General features: G+C 40.1%; 1 protein-coding gene across 3 annotated transcripts; it reads left to right on the top strand.

Moving 5' to 3' along the window:
• The first annotated feature begins 6,198 nt into the window (after window positions 1-6,198).
• Window positions 6,199-19,868, top strand: GPRC6A (G protein-coupled receptor class C group 6 member A). 3 transcript variants are annotated; one of them, XM_032104148.1, is made up of 6 exons: window positions 6,199-6,392; window positions 9,721-10,024; window positions 11,850-12,161; window positions 14,969-15,181; window positions 16,592-16,715; window positions 18,153-19,868. In XM_032104148.1, the coding sequence occupies exons 1-6, from the start codon at window positions 6,199-6,201 to the stop codon at window positions 19,271-19,273; spliced, it is 2,268 nt and encodes a 755-aa protein (XP_031960039.1). In that variant the 3' UTR covers window positions 19,274-19,868. The 3 variants fall into 3 exon arrangements, with proteins under 3 accessions (XP_031960039.1, XP_031960040.1, XP_031960038.1); XM_032104149.1 differs by having other exon boundaries at window positions 11,850-12,677; XM_032104147.1 differs by lacking the exon at window positions 14,969-15,181 and having other exon boundaries at window positions 11,850-12,677.
• Window positions 19,869-23,335: the final 3,467 nt, after the last annotated feature.

The raw sequence follows: 23,335 nt of genomic DNA, 5'->3' as shown, positions 1-23,335 counted from the left end.
CCAGAATAAGGGTGACAATGACAACCTTGAATCAATAAGCATCAAACCTGGACTGAGCTAGCTAAGGCATAAAACCTGTCTACCTCCCGGAATCTTGTTCCTGGCCTGCAGAGCTCCTCCTTCCTCCTACAGAGCTGGGTAAGGAGCTCCTGACAGCTTATCTCCTGTACAAACATAAGGAGATTTAGGTTCTCAGAAGCAGAGTTCCCCAAGACCTGCTGTCTGAGCTCAGGACTGCCTACAGTAGTTTGTCCTAAGAGGAGCCTCAAATCCTCCATAGATGCCAAACTTGTGTGTACAGTTTGGCATCTACGGATGCCTATACTTCCCAGACACTACTGAGTGCGTCATTATCACAGAACTATGTGATAGATGATGTGGGAAGGGACATCTGGAAATCCTCCAGTCCAATCCCAAAGTAACTTTCTCTGTGTCAGATAACTGAGTATTCAGGGAGAAGCTTTGTACTTGCTCAGATATGTGGTTTCAAGACAGTGACAAGATGAAGATTTATGAAATCAGGGAAGTGAAGACCTGCTCTTTTCCTGGTGTGCCCTTCTAGGTCCTGTCAGCCAGCACATTTGGGAGACATGGACTTGATTTTCTTCTCTATCTGAAGAGTCTTAAATCCATGTTTTCCAAAAGTGTTCTCATTAAAGTATGCTGAGGGAGGAAAGCAAATTATTTCTCTCTTCTTTTTATGCTGATCTTTGCATAGAGTTGAACATTTGGGTGAGTATTTTCATGATACGTTTAATTTCCCTTAATTTTCATTCCATTAAAATTTGGGTCCACCTGACTTTCAGTTCCTGCTTCCAAAACCTATTTTCATTTCTTTTATTCAAATTACTGTTTAATACTACCAGTTCTGTTTTACCTCCAAAATTACTGAAGAGAAATTATTTTTAAGGGAATTTATGTGGGACAAGCAATGTAAGAGTTAAAAAATCACTAAGTGCTATTTGCAAAAGTGATTTAAGGAGAATAAGCACAGGGTCACCAAGATGGCTATCTCAATTTATGTGGTTATCTGTCCCTTTAACAGCCAACACTCTCAGATCCTCCACAATCAATACCCTTGGAGATGTCTAAAAACTGTAACCACTAACATTTTAAAATTCTTATCAACCTAACTTTATTTTGAACTGTGTTCCTTATTAATAATGCTGAAATGCTTGGCACCAACTTCACACCTGCTTGCCATTGGCATTTTTGTGTGAAATGATCTCCAGCCCGACTTTCTTGCTGATAGGCATTTCCAAAACATGCCAAATATACTAGGCAATACAAGCCCAGGAATTTCTGAATATGCTGAGTCTCTTAGGAGGGTTCTTACTGCTCAGGCAAGAAGGGCTTTCTCAAACAAATTGTCAATGACATTCCCGTAAGTAGGGGACACTGGGAGAAGAAAGATTTGAGCCCCCTCCTTTATGTAGCAAAGATCTCACTCTAGTGTTGTGAGCAGTCACAGGCAGAAGGACCCCTGGCCTTCAGCCTCTCAGGAGAAAGCCCAAATACCTAAGCTAGAGGTTTTCTTTCCCTCTGGGTGACCCTTTCACTACAAGCTGGGACCAAATATTTGCATTGTCAACAGATGAATGACATTTTTGCTCTCTTGTTTTTCAATTAAGAGAGGAGGAGATGGAACAAAGGAGAGAAATAAAAGCTGGTGAAAAATTCTGAATATGTCATCTCAATAAGCTCATTCCTACCATGTTGGCTTTTATGAAATTGTCCTGCATCCGGCATATGCAGCTGACTGTCTTGGCTGGGTGGGATAAGATCAGCATTGCTTTATTATTAAAAAAAACCCAAACAAACAGGTAATTTACAAGTAAATTCAATTTTGGAATGGCAAAAAACATTTTATGTCTACATCAAAAAATTCAAATCCCCTTGATTTTTCACATCAAAATTGTATTGACTTGAAATTTCATCTAAATATATTCAAATACCAGAGAAAAACTAAGTGAAACAAACATACCTGATCTGAAGTAAAAAAAAATATAGGTATTAGTTCAAATGTAGGCCCTTTCACAACTATGTTTTAATTTCTTATATCCTTTTTCTAGGATAAACAGCAGAGGTGCACTGAACATGCACAACATGGACTATTGACTGAAACCCTTTTCGTAAAACAAATTGCTGTCAGACTGCCCAGGATGTCCTTGACAGTCCAGGGAGGAGGTTGAAGGCACTGCCATGCCCCAGCATCTCAGTTTTCCACCAGAAGTGATCCAACAAGGTTATTTGCATCAGGGGAAATTCAACTTTCAAGGAACATCAGGAGGCACATTACAACATTGTGACCTGATAAAGAAAAACAGGATTTGTCCTTCCCATCCTGCAGCTCAGCTGACATCCTCTAGAGGACAAACCCAATGAACTTGAAAATTGAGTTAGTTTGTTTCTCAGGAATTAATGTGAACTGTTGGCTTCTATCCAAATTCCATTTCACTGTTGATGTATTTTTAATTTTTATCTTTGTTTATTTTTTATAACATACCACGAATCAAACAAATGGATATTTGTCTTCCCATTCTTTAATTTTCATATTTAATATATAGGTCCCAATAAATAGAAGAATTTTTTAAAGGTACTTGAAATTAAGTAAAGAAATACCTGCTTCTTTTGGTTCTTTCCCCACTGTTTAAACTTCCTTAAAAGAAATTTAGTAAATCAGAATCACTGGTTTTAACGCTATGGTTCTATTGATCAAGAAAGGTGGCAATCTTAACCAATATTTAATCTTCTTAATGCAAATGATGGGATTTTATTTGAATGTTGCTGACTTCTTCAAAAAGGACAATTTCCATTGTGTCAGGGTAAGTCCTGTCTCAGTGGGGGGGAGTTACCCTACTCCTCTGAATAACGGTGAGAATATCCAAATTATTCCTTTCTTCCCTTAGCTATTGTGCATGCCTGGCAGAGGATTTTGCTATCTGTTCTATGTTGGTTTGGAAACAGCACAATTAAAACCAGTTTAAAATAGAAAGTAATGAAAAATGTCTTTCTCCTTTAACAGTATCTGACTGAATGGGCTTCAGAGAAAAGATATTCCTGTTGGAACCTAAGCTATTATCTTCTCCATGAGAAACAGCAGCTAGCACAAAGAAGTTCAGCCAAAATGTTGGTCTTTGTTTCATGTACAGTGTAGTCTCTCTTTGCTGGACCAAGCAACTGAGAGCTGCAAAAATTCTTTCTGCACAAAAGCCGTAACCTGTCCAGGTCTAGAGGCTGCAAAGACAGGAGGAGCAGGTGGTCCATTTACAGGTGTCCCCTGCTGTGAGGGTACACTCTGTTGGTCTCATACTGAAGTCCCCCAGCTTCTCTTGTACATTTTGAATTGTGGGTCCTTTCAACACTTTGACAAAAATTTATTAGGCATAAATTTACCGGAAGCCACCTGAAGAATTAGTGCTGAGGTCTTGACAGGGCCATCCTCCAAACCCCACCAATTCTGGTGCTTCTCAAATTCCAAGTGGAAGAAGTAACCATTTCGGCATGGCAACAGGTAACTTTGGGGCTCACAGTGATACTAAGAGGACCTCTTTGTCTCCCACAAGATCCTCCAGAGTCTCTTACTGTTCCCCTGTGGCTCTCACAGTGGCTTTGGGATTGTTAGGTGCTGTTTACCGTCTTTGCACAGTCCACTAGAGGCAGCTTCCAGGAGATGATGGTACTTCAAGAAATTCCCCTGACTCTTATGCTTGAATCTACCTGCCAGGAAATACTCCTATGCTGACAAATGTGAAAGTCTAGCGTTATGTCCATGATATGCCACTAAATTCGAAACAAGGAACACTTTGTACTATACAGTTATTTCTATTGCATTTAAGTGCCAAAGAAAAAGGATATTTGCAAACAGTTGAAGTAAATTCTGCAATACTAGGTTAGGCTGAGGTATCTCAGTAAGACTGCTGTGTACTTCTCATCACTAGTAGTAATTATGAGATATAGGTCTTGAAAACAAACAAAACCAATAAACCCACTTTCTTTTGAAAATACGCTGTGACACAAAATCTGTTTAGTTGACTTGAAAGTACACCTCTTTTTATGGTGTTTTTATAAATAACATGAAATTATGCACCAATTATATGTGATGTTTATTTTGTCAACTTCCACTTTCCAAAGTGACCAAGTAAGGATTTTTTATTTGTAGGTAAAATCCTCTTCTATAGAAATCAATAGGTTTTTAAAGACTGGCCAGAGTAAAGTTCCTTTTCTGCTTCTAATCATAAATTGAAGTTTCAAATGATTGGTACTGTATTTCAATTGAGTCCTTATTACAACACTTAGTGTTAAACCCTTAGAAGTTACATTTTATACTAATATTTCTCATGACTTGCTTAAGGAAATGTCTAGCTCCAGTCTTATGCTTTAGTTACATCTAAATATACACAAGTTTTATATACAGAATTACATACAAGGTAAAGGAAACACTAGAGTGTGTGGAACCAGGTTTCAGGGTGCATTGCAGGGCTGGCAAGGAATGAGTACATGAATATTTGCAGGCCAGCATCTGACTACAGTTAATGCTGTTATAAGTCAAGAGGAAAACCTTTGGAATAGTTGGAATTTCTGTGAGTCAGTGCAGAAGCTGAATAAACTGGTATCAACATCTGCCCATAAATATATGTGGTCAGATACATTAAAGAAAAGACAGGATGATGTTTACTACTTGCACTGACCCAGCAGTGAGAATGTCACATGGAACGAAAGAAGGCAGATGAAAGAAACACAAGCTGTTGTATTATAATAAAGAAGACAAATGTTTACTTAACTAGGGATTAACATTTGCACTTGCAAGTATTTTGTCTGTTGCATTTGCATTTACAAGAAATATCTTGGTTTAAATGGATACTCCTACTACAAAGAGACTATTGAGAAAACAAGCAAAATATAATAATTTGAATAATTCATATGGTATGCATTATGCTTATCAGAAAGAATACATAACAGATATCCCATCTCTTATTTTGTTTGCCAGTAAATAAACTTTGGTTCAAATTTTCTATGTAAAACCTAGATTTTATACAATCACAGACAATAAGTATTATGACTGAACCTGTTCTTCTGGGAGTGTTTTGGCATACTGCCAAAAGAAGCAAAATCTGAAAAAGCCATCGTAAGAAAACAGAGAAATAAACCAATGTTGGAAACAGAGCAGGGTTATTGTCAGATCTGTGTCCCTGACATGAATTGGTATTGTTTACTAGTATAAGTTGTGTTTCTGTCCTAAGGATTTGATGTTTAAGGTTCGGGTTTACAAAAGCTGAGAGTCCAGCTTCTGCTTCTCTTTTCCCCCAGTTCCTTTCTGGCACAGTATCTGATTCCTGTGAATCTGATGGGAGCAGTGGCGGTGAGAACAGCCACTTCCCATTCCTCCCACAGCACGGGAGCTGCTGTTTGTGTGCTGGTGTCCTCAGTCAGCAGGGGAAGAAAGCAAAAACTAGGACTAATGTTACTGTTTCCCACTGTTCTGTGTTTATCTCATTAACCAGCAGCAGACTTGGCCTGGTTCATAAATACAGAACCTGATCCAAAGCCCACTGAAGTCCTGAGGACATGTGCCTCAGAACCATGAATATTAACTTATCCAAACAATTTTTATACAAGGATTTTAAAACATATAGAAAAGGGTTGAGAGAAAAGCAGTCTTTTGGTAGTTTGGGGCTGGGATTTTTGAACCAGAGTCTGATATAAAGGACACTGTGACAAGGGGTCTTTTATGTTTTAGCATTCTTCAGACCAGACTCTTAAAACATTGTCACAGCAGCATCGCTATTACCATATTACATAATTGCTTCTTTGCACCCTGCACTCAGTTGTAAGGTATTCAAAACAAGCCAAAATTTATACCAAAATATTTGCCACATGTTTCAGATAAGATATCATAAACTTTGAACACAGCATAAGAGATTTAATGTCCAGCATTTCCTTTTAAACTCATTTATGTTTCTCCTTCCCTCTTCACTCTCACACCCCTGCACCCTCACGTTTTATGTGACAGCACTGCTTTAGTACCTTCAATAAAATAGCCTTGGCCAGTGAGGCAAATACAAGCACCTTAGAGGTGTGACCAACTTTTGAGTGCAGCCTTTGTCCTTCACTGCTCTTTACAGATGACACAGAAGCCCGTGTTGGTGCTGCAGCTTGATTGACTCAAAGCTGGGAGTGAGTGAGGAAAACAGAAACATGGCATTTGTTATCTTTTTGATCCCCTGCTTTGTGATCAGCACCGACATCGCTTTCTCCTGCCAGAATGCTGACGATTTCGTGGGTGCCAGTGCTCCGGGGGACATCATTATTGGAGGTTTGTTTGCAGTTCATAGCGAAATGCTGCATCCAGAAGAAGATCCCATCAAGCCAGTGATTCAGAATTGTGCTGGGTGAGTAATCACACATATGGCAAAGAAGAGAGTGCTGACATTGGGCATGTAGCTCTTCTATTAAGGTCAACAAGTTCTGGTTCTCTTGCTTTGCTTACTCTTAAAAAATTCTTTGGACATCAGATACATTTCATGTAAATTAATACAAAGTATGGCAAAGTGACAATTAAAAATAGTGTGGCTGACTGAGGAAGGGAATGAGCATTTTATCCTATTTCAATCTTCACAGATAATCAAATAGCCTTGGAGGTTTCTGCTATCATCTGATTACCATGGAAATGCTAATTTGCTATAGGTCTGAAGGACTCTGCTGAGCAGCTATTCATTATTTGTTACGAAGCTGAACCTACATGATTTGAACACAGGCTAACTATTCCATTTTACCTAAGCCTGTTACAGTGCGGATACTGCAACACGTGTATCAGACAAGGAGGCCCGTGGAAAAGAAATATATATGGACTGATTCTTGATAGGTGTTTCAGAGAGATGTTTATTTCTCCAGCCACATGGCCGGGATCTGCTGAGGAACTGCCACAATCATGGGACCCGAGGGTCCTTGCCCACACAGGGGAACACAAAACAACCAATGGGGAACGAGGCTAACCAGGGGCTAGGGAAATCCTGTGCCTCCCACCCAGGGCCACTCTCCCAGGACCACATGGTGGGGGGGAAGGGACCCTGACCTTTCACCCGTTTATTTTTAACAAAAAGAGATTTAAAACTTAACATTGAAAACAATTGGATAAACATGAGATAACAAGGACAGTTTCAAAACAAAACAAGCCACCCTCCTGAGTCTTTAAATGTCCAAACAGATTTTCTGGAACATATTAAGGCTGACAGAAGGGAGACAGGACTCTCCGGACATGCTTTGTGGGGAAACTGAGGCAGGAGAGGGTTTCTTCCATTTGTACCTGTTGCAACTCTAAACACCAATAGTTAATTTCTTCCCTCCTCCTCTTCATCCCCCACTCAGTATTGGAAAGGGATTTCTGAGAAAACAATTGGCAAAGGCATGGTTTTGTGAGGGAAACCATGGATGAAAAAACAGATTGGGAATACACTGGGGGTAATAGGATATAGGATAAAAGGGAAAGGTGGGATTAGGAAAGGGAGACTGCAGGGGGCTTATAATGGAGATATTGTCTAACATGACTACGATTTTTAGCATATATACTGCCTTTTACAAGAACACCATCAGGCCCAGTGACCTCTGCTGCTTGTAACCCTTTTCTACCTTGCACAATTTTGAATTCCACCACCTTTCCATCTCCCAAGCTTGGGATGCATTTTTCAGGGTTATTCATTTTAATTGCAGTTCTATGAACGAATATGTCTTCTTGGTTGTCATATCTTGTTATAAAACCATAAGTTTGTTTAACATTATACCATTTTACTATTCCTAAAACCTTAGCTATGGTGATTTTTTCCTTTTTCCAAGTGGCTGCTGTTTTCTGTCTCGTTGTGTTTTTGCTTTCTCTTTCACTTTCGCTTGCTCCCATGTTGGAGCTGCCAGGGTTGTCAGTGCTGCTGGGGCCGCTGGGGCTGCTGGTGCCTGTGTGCTCTTCCCGGGGTCGCGTTCGGGGCTGCGCGGGCTGGGCTGGGCTGTGCCGCACCGCTCAGCTCCCCGAGTGCTGCTGCCTCTGCTCTCAGCTGTGCTGCCGCTGCCTGGCGCTGCACCCACGTCTCAGCCAGGCCCCTGAGCAGCGGCCCCCCGTGCCCTGCTCCAGCGCGCATTTTGGTTCGGCACGGCTCCGCTCCACTGCCACTGCCGCCAGCCGTGCACCGCCCCTCTCAGTCGGGCGTTCCCGGGGCTCGCTCCACCACGCGCTGCACAGGGCCGGGCGGGCACCGCTCCCACCGCGCCTCGCTCTGCCACTGAAACTGCGGCTCGCTTGGCTCTGCCCGCGCACGGGAACTGCCTCGCTGCTGCTCACAGAGGGCTCGATGCGTGTGGCCTGGGTCACACAGTCCCTGAAGCAGTTTTAACTTCGCAAGGACACAGCTGACATTGTTCAACAGTCTTGGTAATTAAATAATATTCACAAAAATATTCTTCCATCGGCATATATTTTGACTCAGAAATTAACTGTGTCCAAACGGTCTTCCAAAAGCCGTTGGTAAGAATCAGATCCCAAGAAACGTAGAAAAAGTTCTTAAACAACCATGAAAGGAAATGTTTCAGTTCCTTTTGAGCTTGAATTAAGCTAAAATTTACAAATCGTTGTTCAAGAATCTTTTCAAGTTTAAGATAAATGTCCATATGCAGCTCTGAGAGCCAAGAGTCTTTCCTCGGTTCCTCCATAGTTTAGAGATGGAACAGCAAAGCAAAAACAAGAAGAGAAATCCGGAGTTTACTCTCAAATCAGTTGCTGTCTTTAGGGATCAGGGATCGTTCTGCCCGCAGTTCTCTACCATTTGTTACAGTGGGGAAACTGCAACTTAAGCCCATACTGAAGTCTGCCTCCCATCTCTCAGGCAGCTCAGCTATAGTCTGTGATAGTACCATGCTAATGACGCTGTAGTTCTTTTTCAAATTACTATTACACTTGGAATTATAATTGTGGCTTTATGTTATAGGATAGCCTACATATAAACACCTCATCTTGCATGCATTCTGTGCATCAGAATATTTATTCTGTTGGCTCCAAATCCTACTGTGCTTGAAACATCCATTTTTCTGGAATGCATAAAAAGGAAACCTGGTGAAGAATTTCATTTTGAGCACATAATAAACCTTTCCTAAGACCAGGAATTCCAAACATGCATTTTTAAAAATTGAAATACTTGTCCGAATCCACAAATTTTATTTGAATTTTACAACTTGATCCCACATCTGAATCTAATAATCAGCTAGGCATGCAGGTATCCATCTGGATTTATATCAAAATGTTAATTAAGTTGATAATTTTGTCTATCTCCCATTATTTTTCTATGGAGACATAAATTATCTTAGGTCCATCTGAAATTTAATTTAGTCCACAAGATTTTTAATCTTTAGAGAAGCTTGCCTGAGAGGACAGTTGGTTATATTGCAGACATTTCGTGCTAGCACAGTTCTGATTAATCATCTGTTATAACAATCACTGGAGATGAGGGGAAATAGCTGGGCTAACTTTATCAGGTCTGAAGAGTATTTTAGAAACACCAATACAACCACTGGAGACCTGGATCTCTGAAATATTTTCTTCTATTCTGAAATACTTAGTACTTCCTTTTCTTTGCTTCATGCTTTTAGTGAAAGTAAATACATTTTTTTAAAAGATTTTGCTTCACCCTTGCTTCCAACAAAGTTTTTCTAAAAAATACCGCCTATGTTTCCTGACAGCTTTGAAATTCAAGTTTTTCTTCAGACGCTTGCAATGATACACGCTATTGAAACCATCAACAACTCAACACTGTTATCCGGAGTTACTCTGGGCTATGAAATCTATGACACATGTGCAGAAGTTACAAAGGCCATGGCATCTGCTCTGAGATTTCTGTCTAAATTCAATTCTTCTGAGGATGCTGTGGAGTTCAAGTGTAACTACTCAGACTACATCCCGAGAGTCAAGGCAGTCACTGGAGCCAGCTACTCGGAGGTGTCGATGGCAGTGTCAAGGCTGTTGGCTTTGCAATTAATCCCACAGGTAGGTCTGAGGGAATTATTTTATTTTGGACAGAGGTTCAGATTTACCGTGCTTAGAATAAAGGTTCTGATCACAGGAATTGCAAAAGCCACCTATTTACTACGGGCAGGATTTGGTTTAGCCTAAGGACAGCAGGACAGGTGAGCTTCAGCTCCAAGTGGAGGGCTTGATTCACTTGCCCAAACAAAGGCAGTAAGGGATATTTTATATACCTGAGGCACATTTATCCAAGTGCTCTTTCAGAGTGATGCTGGGCTCTTGTCAGCCTGGCAGTGCCTTTTGTCAGTCCTGGTTACTCCAATGTACCTCAGATGACATTCAAGGACTTTTTCAGGCAGCGAAATTACAGCTGCTGTGTCCAGTCTGCCTGGTGGAGAATATGAAAATACTCAAGCTAAAAAAAAAAAAGAGACCAGGTCAGATCTGGCCAGAAATTCAGAAATTCTCTCCTGCCCAAGAGAAATTAAATGTTGGAGTCAGTTAAAACTCTGGAAAGGGAAGTGAGGAAGATTGCTCTAAACCAAAGATTTACTCCTAATAGTCTTCAAACAATTGTAGACGTGAAAGAATACAACAGTTTAGATCCACATTGGTCCTTCCCAAAACATCCTTCTCTATTTCTGACCTCTCTAGGACTAGTACAGTCCCACGCTTGTGCTTAGGCCCTTGCTTACGTTCCTACTTTCACCTTTGTAAAAGAGTTGGGGTCAAGGCAAGGACTAACAAGGAACAAGCAGATCCACTTCCACACACCATCTTGTCTTGCACTTTGGTTTTGACAATAGGTATAAATTAACCAAATACATGGAAAAGACATAAAATTTGAACTAAATATAACTGCTAACTGAATCTTCTCCTCTGCAATGGTAGGAAGTAATTCCGACCTCCAACGCCACCCCAGGAGCTGTAGTAAGTATGAAAACTAAAATGCCACACTTGAACATAATCAAAAGGCAAGTGACTAAAAAAATCTGCATTAGGTAATAGATGGAAAATGGGACCCAATAGATTTTTCTTACAAATAGCATCTGCAATGTTCTGACACAGTAAGATTTTGGTATCCCCTCCAGACAGGTGACTCTCATTTCAGAAAACTTAAATTTATTTTTTAAGAAATGTCAACGATATAGGGGAAAAAAGTTCCAAAAAAAAAAAAAAAAAAAAAAAAGGATTAAAACTGGAGAGATTTAAATATCAAAGTTCTACTATTTTTTTTAGCTACATTCACAAGAAAAATATAATAAATCTTTCGTATGAAAGAATTACATCATTCTGTATTATTGTTTAATGTTCGTTTTTCTGTGAGGTTCTCCCAACAGATTTAATGATCCTTTTGAAATATAATAATTAAGTCTTGGAAAGAAAAAAAAAATATATATATATATGGATGAACCATACTAACACACTCAGTGATAGGAAAATAGTGCAAAATGTAAGAGCACTAGCAATTTGAATAGAGACTCAAAAAATAGCCAATGTTTTAAATATTGCTTTGAAAAGCATGCTGATGGTATTTGCACAGACTAAACCAAAATCTTTATACCATCATTACTGTCATATCCATTTTGAAAAGTTTTGTTCTCGACCTTCACTGAATTATGCAGAAGAGAGTGAAAGAAAAGGTGTGACTGGTACTGGGCAAGAGTCTGCATCCCAAGAGCAGGGAGAAAGAACCTGCCCCCTTTGGCTGCAGCTTGTTGATGCTCACTTGCAGGAGGAGGGAGCCCAGGTCAGATGGGAAGAAAGAACAATCATGGCAGTTTTGGATCTCTTGGCATCCTTTGGAGGACACCACATCTGTAACTGAATTGTTCACTCTTCCTAGGTCAGTCCTGCATCATCAGCTGAAATCCTCAGTGACAAAATCAGGTTTCCTTCTTTCTTCAGGACTATCCCTAGTGATTTTCATCAGACAAGAGCAATGACGCGCTTGATCTATGAATCTGGGTGGAACTGGATTGGAGTAATAGCCACTGATGATGACAATGGCCGGTTTGCTCTGGAGAGCTTTGGGGTCCAGGCCATGGCAAACAACGTTTGCATAGCTTTTAAAGAGATGCTGCCAGCCTACCTCTCTGACAGCACCTTTCACACCAAAGTTGATCATGCAATTGAGAAGATTGTCAAGGAAACAAGAGTAAATGTTATTGTTGTCTTTATGAGACAGTTCCATGTGCTTAAACTATTCAAAAAGGCAATTGAGAAGAATGTTAAAAAAGTCTGGATTGCAAGTGATAACTGGTCAGCTGCTTTCAAGATCAGTACTATTCCCAATATCAGACAGCTGGGAACCGTTGTGGGATTTGGATTTAAAAGTGGAGACATCTCCTCATTCCAAGAGTTTCTGAGAAACCTTCATGAAAAGCCCACTGAAAACAACAAGTTTTTACATGAATATATTATGCTTTTGTCAGTTTGTGCATACCTGGAATATCATGATTTCCAAACGTGCATTGCAAACCAGTCCCAGGATGATCTACTGGAAAATGCTGGAAGTAAACCTCAGATCTGGAGAGATGATTTTTTGAATGCTAACATTGAACAGGGATTTATCCATAGTACTATACTTGCAGTATATGCTATAGCCCATGCCATTAAAGGGCGATGCAAAGACAGAGACTGCAAGGATCCCTCTGCCTTCACTCCCTGGGAGGTATGATGCTAATTCCTTCAGGTCTCATTCTCTCTGCCTAACTTTCATCTCATTTTAGCTCCCATATTCCTGGAGATAAAAGCTTGGTCCTTTTAATAAATGACTTTTTACCAGCTATTTGACTACTAGTGGTTGGTCGCATTGCTGTAAAACAATGTGATACACATAATGAGTGCTCTTGAGAGATGGGGATACTGCAGGATAGGAGCATTCATCAAAGTTTCAGTTTTCCTCTCTCTTTCTCTCACCATTGTATCTGTTTTGTCTTAATTCAAGTATTTTCCTCTATAATGAGTCTCTACTTGAAAATGAAAATGCAATACATTGTTCCTCTGTCTGATCTTGACTTATATGTAAAGACATAATCTTTAAGATGGGTGAGGTACTCGTTATCACACTCTACTGGGTGGGAAGAGACGACGAAAAATCAGACAAGTAAACCTGACCTGACCTTTTACCCAAGAACCTGCTCAGGACTATTCACTTTTACACACTTTTACTCAGAGGATTAAACAAATGTTCATTTAAAAGTCAAACAACCTCTGAAGCACTCTGATTTGCACTGACCTCTTATCGTAGGTCAGGGCAGGTCAAACCAAGATATAGGATTTGAAAAAAAACCAACCAACCAATAACCCAGTCACAATCAGACTCTTACATGAATTAGTAAACACTAATGGGACAAATTCAGGACTGCTTTATAGGAATGCAGCTTTGTGGAGCTACATTTACATCATTACTGAACTAAATCCCATACCATCCAAATTAAAACTCCTTTTAAGTTCTTAAGCACTCATGAAGAGAACTGAAAGAGATAATTAATTTCCCTGTGATGTTTTCATAACATGTTTCTTCGACATGAAAATTCAACCCTCTAGGAAGTGAGATATATATGTACAGAAAAACCTCAGGATCCAAATAATCTGTATCACACATGTCCGTATACAGGGAAACAATAGAGTGATTGGTGTTCCAGACTTTGCAAAAATAATAAACAGTTACACCAAAATGTTGCTAAATATTGGCCCCTTCTGTCTGAAGCTCAAGATGTATTCAAAAAGCTCTGGTGTTCTCATATTGTTAGAAGAATTGGAAAAGTGGAGAAGAGAAAAATTAAGTGAATAGTCTGAGTATATACAATTAAAAAATCCTGTTCAGTTCCACACAACTATGCAGCATCCAAATCAAATTGGTTAGAAACACACTGGTTCTTCATAAGTTATATAAACACTGAAAAAATTACATTATCTATGAAAAAATGGCATATTATATACACCAGATGTGTTACATGAATTTGACAAAGCCTATTGAGGTAGTATACCTGTCAGCACATTTGTTAAATGCTGTGAATATCACAAATGGACTCATGTAACAGCATGCTTTTCAAATGCAGTTGAACTCAGCCTTTCACCAAACATCGACTTTTTTTCTTGTCGGTTAACTACTGTTGCTAAAAATCACTAGGCCTACAAAATAATAAAGCTTTTGCTTCAATTAAGAACCATGGTAGTTAATGGGAGTCCTCCTATGATCTCCCCATGAACTGGGAGTGGGTGATACGTGCCTTAACCCATCCTTTTCTAGATTCACACAGATCTTTTTGATCTGTCTGTTTGGAATGAGGGAAGCAGAAATTTTTCCCCTGTTGAACAGAAGGAATTGCAATATGAAGCTGGACAGTTGCCTTACCAAAGCATCCTTGGTTTGGTATTTCCTGTGACCTGTCGAATACGGCCTTCCTGTTCATTGCCATTGTGCCATTGATCTCCCCATCTGAACAAATTGGCATATGTTGTTCATTGATTATTAAAAGTTCTGAGTCTCACCTTGCCATACACAATTTCAGTCAGAGTCACAGTTGGGAACAGTGCTAGATACTCCCAGATGTGCTGGGGGAATTCACTCTGGAAGCAAATGTTGCCCAGATTGACTCTGCTGACAGTAAAGTAACAACAGGAGCACCACCCAACCCTGTTCTTTACAAGAAGGGGTGTGCCAAAAGACTCTTAGTTTTTGCAAGCAAAAATATTTTCTCTCCAAACATCATACCAAAATTTTCAAGGCTGGAAAAAAATACTATGAATATGATTTTATGAAATTATAATTTTTTTAATAATAGATTTTTAAGGCCAACAGAATTGTCTGTATAATGTAATTCTGTAAACAAAATGAATTTGAATTTTAATATTTCCCTTAGTCCTAAAAGCATTTCTTTTAAATTCGGTATTATCATACATATGTTAAACTACTCAGTTTGTCACTATGTTATCATTCCTTACGTTTATGTGCAGCTCCTAGAAGAACTTAAAAAAGTTGTAGTCATTGATGATGATAAGGAAGTAAAGTTTGACCCCAATGGAGATATGAGCACCAGTTATGATGTCCTTCTTTGGAAAGAAAATGATGGCCACGTGGAAATCACCACTATGGCAGAATATGATGCAGAGAAAGGTGGCTTTATCTTTGAGGATGAAGAGAAAAAAAAAGATTTTCTGGCTTTAAAGGTAACTTTTAATTTGTTGACATAGCATGTGAAATTCATTCCATATGATTTCTCCTTCCTGCAGGACTTGTGACTGAAGCATGTGTCAGCTAGAAATCTCTTGTGTGGTTTCATGTTCTCCTCTAAGAGCAAAAACTCCTGTCTGAGTTTATTCAACCCCTTTTATGCACCCCAAGATGCATGTTAGCCTGTGAGCAGGCTCAGTGATTTAGAATTTATTTATTTAGCCAGAATGCCCCTAGAAGGTTATGCCTGTCCTAAGGATGCTATTCCAGAATCTTACAAAGGGATTTTAAAATAAAAAATTATATTGTATAAAAAGCCCTGACTTATATACCATCTCTTTTTTTTTTTTTTTTTTACATGAAGATTCATGTGTGTTGACTTTATTGTTTGAAAAAGAAAGAAAGTTTTGTTGTTTATTTGCTCCTGTTAAAGCTGGGGTCAGCAACATGAGTAGATAGTGCGACCTGGAGCCCCAGCACAGGTGTAGACAGGACTAGTGGGTGGCCCTGGCCAGTTCCAGCTGGACAATCTGTCCTCTGTGCATGGGTGAAGGTCTGAGTTCATGGTGCAGCTCTGTGCTGCAAGGCATTCCCCACTAATGGGACAGGGAGAGGCTGCTTACTAGGTGGACATGAGGTGCACAGAATTCTAGTCTCCGCCTGTGAACTCAACTGAAGACAGAAGGAAATCTCAAACCTTGTCCCTCTATGGCACAAAGAAATGTCTCCACCTCCTTGTTAGCACCATCTTGGAAAAAGAGGAGATTGCAGTGTGCTTCAGGACAGATCGTTTGACAAAAAATTGTCTTTGGAAGGAGGACCTGAGGTGAGACCTCAAGAGAAGGCCCCGATCACACAGGCAGGAGTGGAGCTTCATGACTTGGGGATAAGCTGGCAAGGGTCAGGAATGTCAGAGCTGCAGTACAGAGCACCCTCCAAAGTGTCTCCCTCAGGCCAAGGCATCCTTCCTGGGCTCAGAGTGGCTGAGCAGGGTTTCAGGATCTCTTTTGTGAAGCAGTTCTCTCAAATTCCCCATCACATGCTTCTGTGTGTTCTTTGAAAATTATCCTCTGCAGTCTAAATACAGGTTCAAAGCTGAATGAAAGACTTTGATCTAGATTTTAAAGGCACCTACAAATCCAGTGACTGGCACTCAGGTCCCAAAAATAAAATTATGAGGTAAATAATGCCCCATTCTAATACTCCTTGACTGTGTGGAGGAAATACAAGAAATATGGACCTTAGAATGTCTCTTTTTCAACATCATTTTCAGATTTCCTTAAAATATGTATGATAAAAAAAATACAAATTGCAAAAATTCTGGAGGTTTATATTAATGTTCCTTTGTAATTAGCTGTGCCTGAGATGATGATCCTTTTTTTTTTTTCTCCCTCTGCACACTGCAGAAGGTTCAGTCAACATGCTCCCAGCACTGCAGGCCAGGCCAGGTGAAAAAGGTTACAGAAAGTCCACACACATGCTGCTATGAGTGTATTTACTGCCCAGAAAACCATTACAGCAACCAAACAGGTAAAGAATTGTGATCCAAATAGAGGTTCATTTATACATCAATGCAATTGTTTTGCTTGGATATAATTTGCCTTGACAACCTTGGGTTAAATTTTGGAATAATTTAAATATTTAAATATGCTCGGTTTCCCATAAAACTTGGTATAAATGCTTCTTAAAAGGCCAAGTTTAAAGCAATTAGATTGTCCAGCCAACCAGCATTACCCTTTGCCAGGATGGAAATTCTGGCTGATTTATCACTGAGATTGATTCTCATTTAATAGAGCCTTTCCTCCCTGTCTTTCCATAGTATACCCAGTCCAGTAAGGAGCAATTTCTTGACTTTGAGGGTGGTGAGGCACTGAGACAGGTTGCCCAGAGAAGTTGTTGTGGATGCCCTGTTCTTAGAAGTGCTCAAGGCCAGGTTGGATGGAGCTTTGAGCAACCTGGTGTAGAGGAACGTGTCTCTGCCCCTGGCAGGCGAGTTGGAACTAGATGATCTTTGAAAGCCCCTCCCAGCCCAAACCATTATACAAGCCTATGAACCTATGAAGTTCAAGGGTTATGTATTTTGCTTAGCAGCACGTTTTGTGTCTTACCACAGAGTACTGTGTATTTTGATATAACTGTACAGTAATATTTTCTAGTATCAAATCTGATGTATACTTTACCGCTGGTTCATTTATATATATTCATATATATATATATATTCATTCATATATATTCAATATATATTCATTTTATATTTAAGCAAAAATTTTTAAGGGGAAAATTATATATGGAGGAGAGAGATGGAATTGAGAAAATTAAGGTAGCATGTACTTTTAATATCCTAAGAGCAGAAAGAAAGTAAATTTTATCTTCTCAATCAATTAATTGTGATATTTCTCCATATCAGAGGATAAGAATTGCAAAGCAAAAGTACCTTTCAAATCATAATCTAAAGCAATGTCTGTTCTTGCTGTTGTATTTTAAAAGCTATCTGTAAAGAGAATGTTAGGATGTTTTCTTCTTAAAATAGACAAAAGAAAGAAAAGTAGTTCAAATTTTTGAAAGAGAATTGTTTACTCTCGAGTCATTGTGCAGGTTTCAATTAAAGTTTGTCTGTCCAGAGCTCCAGCCAGCTCACCTTTCACTGGTCAGTGATGAGCAAGACAGTTTTAGAACCCTGGTCATTTTGCCTCCTTGCCCCTGGCTGCAGGCAAGGCTCGCTCCCAGCTGGCAGGGAGCTCCAGGCACTTGTCCTTTGCTCGTTGTGCCACTGCCACCGCAGCCACCGCAGCCCTGCAGCTCCTCCGCCTGGACAGCGACAGCAGGAGTCAGAAGCAGTCAGACCCGTCTTTTCTCTTTAGCATCCCTTCCCACATTGCTCCTGTATCTCAAATCCCTACAATCCACTTTTTGCAGTTTCTTAACTTTGGGTTTCTAAGATATCTTCCCTTTTTTTTCTGCTTCCAGATATGGATTACTGCTACCGCTGTAACAACAAAACCTACTGGGCTCCCGTCAACAGCACCACATGCTACAGAAAGACAATCTATTTCCTTGCCTGGACTGATTGGTTTGCCATCTTCCTCCTCCTCCTCTCTGCTTTTGGGGTTGTGGTGGTTTTGTCAATTTGTATAATATTTACCAAAAACTTAGACACACCAGTTGTAAAGGCATCTGGTGGTCTGATTGTCTGCTATATTATTCTCTTCAGCCACTTCTTAATTTTTTTAAGCACTGTCTTCTTCATAGATGTACCTACAGATTTCAAATGTAAAACTAGGCAAGCACTCTTTGGTATAAGTTTTACGCTCTGCATTTCATGTATTTTAATAAAGTCACTAAAAATTTTACTAGCTTTCAGCTTTGATCCCAAGCTTCAAAATTTCCTGAAATGCATGTATAAACCTATTCCCGCTGTGGTCACCTGCACTGGAATTCAAGTTATCATTTGCACCTTCTGGCTAATATTTAGGACACCTTTTGTAAATCAAAATTTCTCAATCCCAAAAGCAATAATTCTGGAATGCAATGAAGGGTCTATTGTAGCTTTTGGGATTATGTTGGCCTACATTGCTGCCTTAGCCTTTATATGCTTCATATTTGCTTTTAAAGGTAGGAAGTTGCCAGAGAATTACAATGAAGCTAAATTCATCACTTTTGGCATGCTAATTTACTTTATAGCATGGATTGTATTTATCCCTGTCTATGCAACTACATTTGGCAAATACTTGCCAGCAGTGGAAATCATTGTTGTTTTAATATCTAATTATGGAATCCTCTGCTGCACTTTTCTTCCAAAATGCTATATCATCATTTACAAGCAAGAAACAAACACAAAATCTGCATTTCTCAAAATGGTTTACACTTACTCTTCTAAGAGTGCAGGCAGTGTTGCTGTTAGTCAGGCTTCTTTAGATTCAAAATCATCCAGCCTCCGAGCTACTGTCACAGACTCATGTAAAACTGAGAATGACTCTGTGAATGGAAACTGCCATTTCCAAGTGCCTGGGCAGCCACTAATAAAAGGCAAAGTTCTTCCTAAAAATGCTGCAAGGACTATGATCAGGAAAAGAGTCTCCAGTATATGACTGGCCAGTGTTAAAGTACTGGAAGTTAAAAAGCCATTTTAGGGAGCCATTTCTCTTTCAGATCTCTTTCCTTCTGGTATCCTCAAGGAGGGCAGGCCATGTGAAACACCTTTTCCTGTACTTAGACAGTTATCCATTACCGGATCTGAAAGGCTTTCCTGACTCAGAGAGTCCATCCCTTGCTCCTGCAAGCTCCCTGATGTGCAGTCCCTTTCAACAGCTCCCTTCCTTCCCCATCCGGCCCACACAGGCTTGTGGGAACCTATTCTGCAACCTCCCTTCCTCAAGTGAGGCAGAAGCAACACAGAATTATTTCTCACAGTCATGTAAGTGGGACCACATGAGTTTACCCACTTCTTTTGCCTCTTTGATGCCCAGTTATTTACAGAGCTCTTCTTCTCATCTGGCCTCATTTTATGGATCAAAGAGAACCTTGTCCCAGCCTTTGTTTGCTAAGATAAACAAGTCCAGTCCTTTAGTCTCCACTTTTAAGATAGGCTTTCCATTTTCCTGAACTTCCAAAAGTAACTCTTTTCATTTGGTATCAGCGAGTCTCTTTTTTTCCTCCCCCAAATTGCACACCTTATTCCAGATGAGTGCTGTAGTAACATTTAAGGTTCCTTGTGTTTATCAGCATGGTAATGAACTAGAGACAGATCTATAAAAAACTTAGAGAATTATTCTGGAGCTCTGTAGCTATACATATGTTCATCTGCCTCTTTTCCCCATACTCAGAAGAAACACACTGATTCCACTCATGCACCTTTTCTGATGCAAGAGGAGAGTGAGCCCCAGGTGTCCTCTTTATTTGAGAGTGTAAAGTCAATGTGTAATGTCAAAACTTAGAATCACTAACTGATTCCTCCCATTAGCATAAATGATGTAATGAGCAGTATCAGCACGACTGCATCCTAGAAAATTCAAGGGGTTTGATATATGCTTAAAAATTCTGTTTTTCAATAATAATATGACAATGCATCATTACAGTATACAGAAATAGCACAAGGATGACCTGGCATGATCTGCACTGAATGACTCTGCTCTGTAGAGAGCGTGTGCTCCATGAGCACAGTTGCGCTGTGCCTTCTGTATGAGAGGCAAAGGGCACATTCAGAGAAGGAGGAATGGTAGTGGTACTACGGAGCTTTCTCAGACAGACCTCAGGCAGCAGAGCTACATTGTCAATACAGGAACAGGAAAATACTTTTCCATATTCCTAAAGCCCAGAACATAGAAACTTTGCTATTTTAAGTTCTGCGCCATATTACTGTAAAATAATACTAAAATCCTGGATATTGTGTATCTATGAAGATATTTTAAAGTCATTTGGAAGGCAAGAGTGCAATTCACATACAGATTTGTGTAATTACATATGTTCTGATGCTAATTGGAGGAATGAAGGGTTATGTGTATATGTTTATATGTTGAATGCTGTTTATATGTTGAATGGTGTTTGTACGTCCATTGTTGCAAATACTTTTTTGCATATGAGGTTATGTATTATAAGGGTAAAATGCCTGCAATTTGACTGCCAGTGCAGCAAGAAGTCTTCCCCTAAAAGAGAGAAGCAAAACTTACATTGCATGACTGTCAGCAATCAGCTGGTTAGAAAAGTTAATTTGACTGGAATGTTGTACCTGTATTTGTTGTTTTCAAAAGTGTTGAGTGTAGCACACCTTGAAGCTACACAGAAGGGAATGATTAAAGCCATATTGTTATTTAAAATTGAGTTTGCTTACTTAATTTCCTTACCTCTCCCCATGAGCTTCTGTTAGACCTTGAACAACAGCGATACATGCACCTGTAAAGTGTTTCTACTGTAGAGCTCAGCCTGCTTCTTAGAAACATCCTTTAGATTGAAAGCTGTGTGTGCTAGGGGATTTATCCTGCAGGACACTGAGGAGAGTGTCTTGATGAACAGGGCCTGGTGACAGCAGTGAAGGTCTCTACCGTGGTATCTCTGAGGAAAGACATCACATATGGCAGAATTTCAAAGGAGTCCTACATGCTACATCTAATTCTCCAGCTACTCAGGTCTTCTGTGCAAAGCACAGTCAACAGTGGCGCAGAGAGGATGTAACAGGTTTGTGAGCCTGACTTGGCAGCAAAAAAGAGACATTATACCAAGATGCATTACATGTTTTTCAATGCCTTGTCTGCAAGAAGCAAGTGATCATATGTGAGTAGAACACAAAGGGATTGTGCTACCCTATACAAAGGATATGAAAAACCTTAAAATAGGAGTTCATTATGCTAAAGGAGTATTTGTGCACGTTCCCCTGCCCAGTGCAGTAAGTATTCCAGCAATGTAACTACTCCTCTTACTAGACACGGGGACATTAAATGAGCCTGAAACAGATTTTCATCCCCAGAGCACAGAAAAGGAATCACCTTCCAGAGCCATTGCAAAGTCTTTTCCTGGTTCTCCTAGAGCCATGGCCCATAGGTCAGGCTATGTGAGGCCAAAGGGACCAGCTCTTTTTTTCTGGCTCAGAGCACACTCTGCTTGCTTACTTTGGAAAGATCCTGAAACCACTTCCCAAAACACTAACATCCCACAGGCATGTTTTCCATCTCTGAGAGCAGTAGAGAGAACAAATGTCTCAAAATACAGCGCTGTTCACAGAGAAATCAAATGTGAAAATGCTGTTTGTTGAGGTCAGCAGGAGGCTGCTCTGGATGTAAACATTATTATCCTTGTCAGGGCTTATGTCATTCATTACTATTAATGCTAAATGATGCATTCTGAAGATACTATCCTACAATGTACAGTATCTTCAGAGACAATGAAGACTATGAAGGCCACCAAGTGTTTGAAGTCCTCCAGGGCATAATTCCCTCAAGATTTCAGTAGCTCTGGCTGTGTAGATGCCTTCCAGCTGCCCACAATCTTTAGAGCAGTTCTTTGACAAGTGCTGGAAACTACGTGAGCTCCAAGCTACCTCCCAGCAGCTCTGCTGATGACCATTGGAACTACAGCGACTCTGAATGTGTGGGTGACCATCATGAGTGGCAACTAACAGCAGTGTCTGGGATGCTGCTCATAATGTATGACGCTGAGCCCAGCCCAGATGTGCTGACTCTGTCTTCAGGGACAAGGAGCCCTGCTTGACATGATGCCACTGTCTTGGAGCAAAGGGAAAGTATCATCCCCTAGGTCATTTCTGTTGATATGTCTTCATCTCCTTGACAACATTCTGAAAGAGGGCACAAGTGCTTAAGGAGTGTGTGTGTGTGTGTGTGTGTGTGTGTGTGCAAAGAGATGCATCTCTTCCCTTTTGTTATATGCCCTGCTCCTGAGAAAGATAGCCAGTGGTTTTGGCTACAAACAGTTCCAAATCCCTCTTTAGTGCTGTCACACTGAGCACAGGACTTAAGCTGTTGCCAGACAGCAGACAGTGATCCATCCCTGGGGAGCAGGACTTCCTCTGTTCATCTGCAGCCATTCTGGCTTTGGCTGATGCATGTAAAATCTTCCACTACTTGGTGCATCAGACACAGTTCTGTTGAGACAGTCTTACAATGTCACGAACATCATGCTGACACAGGCTGTTACTTAGTAAATGTCTACTCTGTGCAGACTTCTCTGAATATTTTTTTAGGGGATTTTTTTGTTTAGTTTTGTTTTTTAATAAAGTCTTACTCTATGCAGGATTTGAAAGGGAAAAAAAAAGTTGTTCAGTTGAAGTAGATAGAGAAGTGTACCATGAGAATCAATATGTTTGAGCCTTCTGAAAGCAGTAAAATGATAGAAACACAAATGTGGGCAGGTCTGTGTCACAGAACTTATACTCTACATAGAACCATAGAATGGTTTGGGTTGGAAGGGACCTTAAAGATCATCTAATTGCCATGGGCAGAAACACCTTCCACTAGACCAGGTTGCTCAAAGCCCCATTCAGCCTTCCAGGGATCAGCCATCCACAGCTTCTCTGAGCAATCTGTGCCAGTGTCTCACCAACCTCACAGGAAAGAATTTCTTCCTAATCTAAACCCACCCTGATTCAGTTAAAAGCCATTACTCCTTGTAATAGGGGTATAGGAATCACTACATGCCCTTGT

Source organism: Corvus moneduloides, chromosome 3 (assembly GCF_009650955.1).
Source record: "Corvus moneduloides isolate bCorMon1 chromosome 3, bCorMon1.pri, whole genome shotgun sequence".
Taxonomy (NCBI): Eukaryota; Metazoa; Chordata; class Aves; order Passeriformes; family Corvidae; genus Corvus; species Corvus moneduloides.
The sequence above is the reverse complement of the archived record's forward strand: the minus strand, read 5'-3'. Positions and strand labels throughout refer to the sequence as shown.

Bases quoted from the DNA above. Each gene is read 5' to 3' on its own strand.
- GPRC6A (XM_032104149.1), top strand. From the start codon at position 6,199: ATGGCATTTGTTATCTTTTTGATCCCCTGCTTTGTGATCAGCACCGAC. The intron at 10,025-11,849 runs GTAGGTCTGAGG...CACTCTTCCTAG, and splicing joins CTTTGCAATTAATCCCACAG to GTCAGTCCTGCATCATCAGC. The intron at 12,678-14,968 runs GTATGATGCTAA...GTTTATGTGCAG, and splicing joins CTGCCTTCACTCCCTGGGAG to CTCCTAGAAGAACTTAAAAA.